The sequence below is a fragment of the Stegastes partitus genome, unplaced genomic scaffold, assembly GCF_000690725.1.
Source record: "Stegastes partitus isolate 25-593 unplaced genomic scaffold, Stegastes_partitus-1.0.2 Scaffold746, whole genome shotgun sequence".
Lineage (NCBI taxonomy): Eukaryota > Metazoa > Chordata > Actinopteri > Pomacentridae > Stegastes > Stegastes partitus.
In genome coordinates, this window is record NW_007578477.1 from 186,752 (window position 1) to 194,772 (window position 8,021).

The following is an 8,021-nucleotide window of genomic DNA, read 5'->3' on the forward strand; positions in this document are numbered from 1 at the left end:
CAGCATCTCCTGCAGAAGGACCTCCTGCTGGCTGCTGCTCAGAGGTTCTCCTCACAAGCAGCTCAAACCAAACTGCTTAATAAAGAAAACGCAGAAAATCGTCACATTTAAGACTCTGAAATCATCAAATGTGGCTTTTTGTTGACTTTTCTGACACCGAACCTCTACATCTTGGTGTCAGCACTGAAGTGTGTCCTGTCACTGATGGACACCTCGTTCCTCTGAAGGTTCAACCTGAGAGACGCGCAGCTTTTAAAGCGCAGCTGGATCCAATCACAGCACCGACCGGCTCCGAGTGAAACCCTCCGCCAGCAGCAGCCTCGTCAGTGTCTCCGGTGTGTCAGGAGTCCGCTTGTGTGTCTGAATTTCACTTCATTTCGTGCAAACTGCAGGAAACTCCTCCATAGATGCAGTTTTAAAGCCTCCCGCTGTGTCTGTGCGCCACAAGCTGCCGCCGGCGGTAATGAGGGGATCAGCTGCTGGAGGAGGAACTTGAGGACAGCAGCCAGAAAAACACGTTTCTCAGACTGCCGGCTGCAGCTCGGAGCCGCCGCCGGAGAACCGTGTGTCAGCGGGTGGTTTCTACACCGGAGCCCCGGGATGGAGGAGAGCCGGCTGGAGAGGAGCAACCACACCGCGTTCATCCGCCGCGACGCGCTGTACGTGTGGGGAGGCTACCAGGTGAGCCGCGCGTAAAGACACCTGGGCAGGTAGACGAGCCCGGAGCTGCGTCACGACACCGACACGGAGCTCCGCAGCGGCCATTGTCTGCCTGTCAGGGTCGTTGTGGTTTATTACATCTCGAGAAGGAGCAGATGAAAGTCATTGAACAGCAGATAGAGCGCATGTGTTGGTTTATACACAGAAATCAGCCTGTTTTTTGTTCCCTAGTTTAATAAACGACGTTTCTTTTGCAGTAATTTAATCTTTTTCTGTTTTTGATGGTGTTCTTTCAGATTTCTGGATAATTTGGAGGATGCAGGATGTTGTGGGTTTAGTGGCACGTTTCTTAATTTTTAAGCTGAAATCAACCTGCAAACAACTTTTTCATTTTTCATTTTTTTTTGCAGTAATTTTACCTTTTGATGAGTTTTTGTTGGTTCTCCTTCAGATTTGTGGATAAGTTGGAGGTTGCAGTGTGTGGTGGCTTTGGAGCACACGTTTCTTCATTTTTTAAGCTGAATTAAACCAATTTATGCAAAAAAAAATCCGACTTTTATGGTCATTTGTTTGTTGATTTCAGTTTGAATTTATGGATGTTTCAGTGTGTGTTGGGTTTAGAGTGCACACACAAAAAACTACTCACCATTTTTGGCAATAAATCCTACTTTTATGTTAATTTTTATTGATTTTAGTTTGACTTTATTGGTAATTCTGAGGCTGTGGTGTGTGTTACTGTTGAGTTCTATCATTTATACTGAGATATGTGAAATATTTTGTCCATCCTGGTTGATTTATTGTGTTTGGCACCTCTCTGAATGAAAAATTAATTAAAAATATGGACAAAATCCCATTTAAAAAGTGGAATATCCAACCCACAGGAGCTGCTAAAGATGAAATGTGTCACAGCAGTATTGTGATGCTACACAGATGTTCAAGCCTATAAATCACATGTTTCACATAAAACTCTTGTTTGGAGCAGCACACATCATCATTTTATTTGTATTTTTCCCCCTGTGGAGAATAAATGAAACACTGTCAATCATCAGCTGTTAAAACCAGGTTGGATTAAAGCAGAATTTGACTCCCTGCTTCAGTTTTGGTTCCATAAATCAGGCGTTTCTCTGCGAAAACAAGCCGAACACACGATCCTTACATGACATTTCAGCTGCCGGAACATGTTTGAACTGGAAAAGCATTTTTTCCTTCAAACTGTGTCTCGCTGCATCCAGACTGTACTCGAGCAGAAAACACTTGTACGAGTGAAAACTGTGCCAACAACTGTCTGATGACCCACAACAAGCATCGTCTTTATCTGCGCTTTGTTTCCTGACAGGTGGTCGCAGGACAAGATGTCATGCTGCCCGGAGATGAGATATGGCTCTGCGATCTGGACAGCGGGACGTGGTGAGATTAAAAAAGGAAAAATGCGTTTTATCAGCTCAGATGTCACCTTGACATTTAAGGATGTTGTTAAAAAAAGCAAACAAACAGTGACTCATCAGGCCTGATAAAGAAGGAGACAGAAAGCTAATAATTAAAGAACAATGGCCTCTTGTTGTTTTGTCACTCAGGTGCAGGTTGACTGAAGCCACCTGTTTGCTTTACATTTGTGTGACTCGGCTGTGTTTGTTCACCAGGCAGCGGAGGGAGATCACCGGAGACGTTCCTCAGGATTTAGATGGTTTTTGTGGCGCGAACATCGACGAAACTCTTTACATCTTCGGAGGACGAGACGCCGTCGGATACAGCAACCAGGTGAGACGAGCTGGGCCTGCTCTGGTCCAGCATGAAGGGTGTTGTCCAGCAAACTCACCAACGTTTTACAGGTGTTACCAAAATCTACATAGAATAAAGCGTTGATATTGGGCAGTTTTCACACATTGGAACCCCAAGTTTCCAGTTAAATCAAAGAATGTTGCTGATTGTTGTCCAAATAAAGACGCAAAAGGATTAAATTTGAATTTTGTGTTTGCTTTAAAAAAAATAAAAGCATTTCCACCTTTAACTGGTGCAGCAAAGTCACAAACTGGTGCAAAAAAAATCAACAAAATGCAAGAAATGAAAATGTTCGATGCTCAAAATTTCTCCAATGACGCCTCAGTGTTGGCAAAATTGAGCCCATGCACAAAGTTATTAAAACTGTATAAAATATGCAGCTGCTTCAACAGGAGACGAAACATCCAAAACAATTGAATAACATCACTTCTGTCCAAATCCTCAACTGTGTAAAAGATTTACGAACCTCTGTGTATGGAAAAAAACAAACCCTGCATTCCCTCGAACAGCCAGCAGGGGGCGACTTGTGTGGCTGTAAAAGAGACTAAACTGTGTCGATGTCTCATTTGATTTTCACCGTCACTTAACAGTTTCCTGATAAGTTTCTGGTCCTAATCTGTAGTTTAAAGTCTCCTGTAATACAGAATGATGTTCATTTGGTACATTCTGGTCACATTTAGAGGAAAATGGACGATAAATCAGGGAATGTTGTGAGGCTACAGTATCAGTGGTGAAAGGGTTTGAAAACTGTCTTCTACAAATCAATACATGAGCTCACGGTGGCTGCTTTTATGGGTTCAAACAGGAACATCCCAGCAACTGTCAGATGGATTGAAGTTCTTGCTTCCATCGTCGGATAAAAGTTTAACACGTCGTCATGCTTTGATTTGCAAAACTGACACTTCCATGAGTTTACTTTGTGTTCAGTGTTAATTAGCAAACATTAGCATGCTAACCAGGGTTTTCCTGGTAGCAGCAGTTAGCATCGGTCCACTTACAGTGAAGTCGTCGAGTCTGTTGGCGTGTTTTAGAGAAACCGAAGCAGTTTCCTGTCACTTCTGACCATCTGATGAGCAAAATGTCTGTTTTACAGAGTAAATGAAACCCTGATTAACAAAGAAATCATTCTGCTGCTGGTGATTTTCCTTTTAGAGTTGATTAATGCCTGTTTACACGTAGCAAAAACGGTGACATTTCAGTGTGTTTGGGTCTTTGGTTTACACGTAAACGAAGCTACGAGTCACTAAAAACAATCATTTTTGAAAACTCTGGCCAAAGTGGAGATTTGGAAAAACTCCGAAAGTGTCATCAGCATCACGTGTGTGACGCATGTTTATAGTTTGGCTACACTGATAGAAATGGATGCTGTTAACGAGGTGCTTGTTGTTACGTTTGTGCAACGTTTTTGGCCTGTTTGCATTTACACTCAGAAATGTTCTGTTATGTGGAGGAGCTTCTCTGTCGGTCCAAACAAACGGCCCACGCACCATCACCGTTGAAGTATCAGGAAGTAATTCGTGCCATTCGTTGTTGTGTTTTTCCAGGATTCTGATTGGCTAGCATGGCTTTCTCGTTACACTGCCCCCTGTAGGTCTGGCAGCTCACAATGACGCGTTTATGTGGGTTTGTGTTAAATATTTTTTTGAAAACAATCTGGTGTGAACATGACTAGTTTTAAAAACGTAGATCTGTTTTTGTAAATACCCGACTACGTGTAAACGTGGCCTCAAACGTACCGGGTCGCACCAGGAAAATGGATGCTAACAACCTGCTTAATTACGCTGCTTTTCTTTAGGGTCGTCATTAAATACTGTCTCAGTTTTATTTGAGAACTTCGTGATAGCTCTTTAGAACTTTCTAGAAAGCGCCTCTTAAACGGTGTTTGTGGCTCAGATGAACGGCAGCTCTCCCCTCGCTGGTGCTGGAGTCTAAATGGAGACGTTGTAAAACCGTTAGAGCAGCGTTACGGTGCAAAAGAACCTTTTAAAGGGACGATCTTTGTTCTTATCCAAGTGCAGCACTGTGCACGTCTTCCATCACAGAGCGTCTATCAATGCTGCTACCTTCAAATTTAAACGTTCTTGCATCTCTTCCAGCCTTTGTGGTCAGTTTTCAGTTTTCCATCTTGGTCCACTGATGTCCTGTTGAAGCAGCTCCTTCCTGAATGGTGACGTTTGTCCTGCAGCAGAGTGAGAAGAGTTTCTGGAAACAACTTCACGGCAGCAGAAAATGTTGTGAAACGAGCTTTTCGCTTTTTCAAACACGGCGTGATGTTTATCTGTCTGGACGATACGTGAGAACAGGAACGAGCTAATCTCATGTTGTTCCTCCGTCTGTGATATGAAGCCTCGTCAGACGCTGTTGTAACTTGATTTTTTTTGTGAAACTAAACGCAGCAAACGTCACATGAGAGGAAACTGGTTAACGTGTTTAAAGTTGAAAAGTTTCTGAAATGCCAAAAATATCCTGCAGACCTGAAGCTGATGTCTTTAAATCTTGTGTTTTGTTTGAGCAAAAGTCCAAAAAACCCTCAAATATTCAGTTTGAAACGATCTCAGACGAAGCAAAGCAGCAAAGTTTTTTCCTTAAAACTATTAATCAAACCAAAGCACCAGTTTATTCAATCAACTAATCTTTAATGGACTCACCTGAACTCCTGTTTGTCTCCACATACAAGCTTTAATCTTTAATTAATCTTCAACTATTTGCATAATTGATTAATTGGTTTGATTCCAGCTTCTTCAGTGTGAATATTTTCTGCTTTATTTCCTCCTATATGACAGAAAACTGAACATCTTGTCATTTTGGACTTTGAGAAACTCACTTTTCACCATTTGTGGAGATGAATCACCAAAGACAGTCACGGTTATGTGCAGCCCTGGTGGACGAGAGCTTCAGATCGCAGAGGAAACGTCAGAAATCTGCTCCAGGGTTTAAGTTTTATAATGTTTTATAGCTGAAGCTGTGTTTTCTCCGTCTGCAGATGTTCACGGTCGACCTGTCGGAGGTTTGCTGCTCGTGGAGGAGAGTCACCGACACCAAAGGAACGACGCCGTCGCCTCGAAACAAGCACTCGTGCTGGGTACACAGAGATCGGTCAGTCAGGCCTCGTCTGGATAAACCGGTTCAACTTCAAGCTCCAGCTGAGCCGGAACAAAACACTCACTAGCGTCTAGACGACACGTGTCAGCGTTTTAAAGGTGGTGTGCTGGTTGCAGGTTGATCTACTTCGGCGGATACGGATGTAAAACCATCGGGGAGGTTCGGAACACCACGTCGTCCAGCTTCGTTGTGGATGAGATGTCCTGGGTGGGTCCTCTGCTCTAATAAAAACCTGCTCAGCTTGTTGGTTATTGATGATGATATTCTGTATTTATTTATTATTTTTAGACAACAATTGGAGACACGTTGTTTCGGTGTTGGGGCTGGAACAACGAGGTCAACGTGTTCGACACCAACACGCTGACGTGGAGCCAACCGGAGACCAGAGTGAGTAGAAGCTCCATCGTTGATGTTTGGTTTGGTTTATTTCTGAGGTTTTATCCCACAGTGACAACGTGACACACATCAGTCAACTATAGTGCAAAAAATATCAATATTTAAATGATAAAAGCTGTAATTTACAGAGTTAGTTTCGTTAAATTACAGAAAATAGTAAAAGTTTGGCTTTACTTATAAATACAATAAAACAGGCCGCAGCTATGAATAACGTCCACATCATTCATCTAGATTTTTGCGATTTGTGCGATATTTAAATCAGCAAAAATGTATAAATATTAAAAAAAATATATGGATATAAATGTTGAAAAATGACAAATTATTTTGGAATATCTTATAAAAAAAGACAAATGCCTCAATTTACATGTTGAAAAACAAATAATCATCAAATATCTTTATTTTCATTACAACTAGCAGTTTGTTCTGTTACGATATGTGACTGTAAAATCAGTTTTATTGTCTTTTTTTGAGCTTCTACAGATATTTGTCACTTTCACTTTTATTTATTTTTACATTTTTGAACATTAAAGTGTTCTTCTGTTCTTGAATGTGTTTTTTTTCTTCTTTTTTCTGGCCTTCAGGCTTGAAGATTTTAATTTATAAAGTTTTAGTTTTACAACATTTCTTTGTCCAGTGCACAACCGAGCACACAGTCCAGTAAACGGTTCATAAAGTCGTCATGCTGCTGAATGAAGGGTTCTGTCCACACTGTCACAGGTTCTTGGTATTAGTCAGATGACGGCGAGTTAACAGACTGATGAAGCTGTTTTTTCTTTTGGAAATAACTCAACTTTGGAGCAGCATTAATGGCAATGAATAGAAATGAGAAACAACAAGGTGGAAGTAAATAAAGACAAGTCCAGCTGTGGTGCTGCAGGGATGTGACGATGAGGCAGCTCAGGATTAACATCCCTGAACTCTGATCTGTGTGTGTGGAGGCTGATTTTCTGAATCCATCTTTCCGCTCTGGTCCAGGGTCGTGCTCCGGCGCCGAGAGGCTGCCACGCCGGCGCCCTGCTGGGAAACAAAGGCTTCGTCAGCGGCGGAGCGGTGAGTCCACTACAGCCACACACAGCCAGCAGTGTGTGGACGCTGCTGGTTCTGCTCTCAGGGAGTCGGCAGCGATTTAGTTTAAAACCTCCAGCTTCACGGGCACAGTTCGGGGAAAGGCCTTTCCTGTTTAACATCCCCTTCCTGCTCAGAGGTGACGCTTCCCTCGTGCACAAAGTCGGTAAAAACAGTTTGAATTTAGAAGAACGTGACGGGTTTGAACTGAGCTCAACCTGCTTAGTTTGGTGGGAACCGTCCAGGATCAGGACGGACAAACAGCAGAAATGTGTCGGCGAGATGCCAAAAAATATTATTAAAAAAAACAAAAGAAAACGGTGTTAACGCTTAAAAAATCTGCAGAAGAAATGATGAAAATACTAAAATAATGAGATTTGTAGCAGATTTAAATACATTAAAACTGTGATTTTATGGTCAAACTTTGTAAAAGAACAAAGAGCTTTTTATAAACTTGTTTTTTAGGATCAACATTCAAACGTTTTCTCTCTAATTTGAACATTTATACCCTTAAATGCAACAAAACAGAGAAAATCTGTTAAATAACACATCAGCGTCGCCTTATTTAACAGAAATCTGTGTTTTTCTGACTATTTGATGAACAAAAGTGTCTTAAATAAATGAAGATCCAGTTAACAAAGCTGATCAATAATAAGCGTCAGCACCTTTATGCACTGTTCTGATCGTTTTGTTGATTTCTCTTCGGTGCAGCTTCAAATCTTTTCATAGCACCAGAAGTTCCTCGGTACAGGAAAGTCCTTGTGTAGCAGTTTGGACACACACGACTGTACTGACAACATGTTTTCCTAAAACTGAGCCTGTGTTTGCAGGAAACGGCGCAGCTGGACTTGTTCTGCTTGGACCTGGAAACCTGGACGTGGACGCAAATGTAAACCTTCCTTTAATTTGAGCACACGGACCAAAGTTGTGACTTGTTTTTAACCTTCAGGAGCCGGTGTGACAGCTACAGCTTTTCAGTAGGGATGTCCTGAGCAGCAAAATTTGAATTAATCGTATCG

General features: G+C 42.0%; 1 protein-coding gene across 1 annotated transcript in view; it reads left to right on the forward strand.

Moving 5' to 3' along the window:
• The first annotated feature begins 600 nt into the window (after positions 1 to 600).
• Positions 601 to 8,021, forward strand: part of LOC103364396 (kelch domain-containing protein 1-like) — a 14,560-nt gene continuing 7,139 nt past the window's right edge. Inside the window, exons 1-8 of the mRNA XM_008291506.1 lie at positions 601 to 681; positions 1,997 to 2,067; positions 2,301 to 2,418; positions 5,423 to 5,535; positions 5,658 to 5,748; positions 5,830 to 5,928; positions 6,913 to 6,987; positions 7,833 to 7,891. Of these exons, the coding sequence (XP_008289728.1) occupies positions 601 to 681; positions 1,997 to 2,067; positions 2,301 to 2,418; positions 5,423 to 5,535; positions 5,658 to 5,748; positions 5,830 to 5,928; positions 6,913 to 6,987; positions 7,833 to 7,891 (707 nt within the window). The remainder of the gene's footprint in view (positions 682 to 1,996; positions 2,068 to 2,300; positions 2,419 to 5,422; positions 5,536 to 5,657; positions 5,749 to 5,829; positions 5,929 to 6,912; positions 6,988 to 7,832; positions 7,892 to 8,021) is intronic.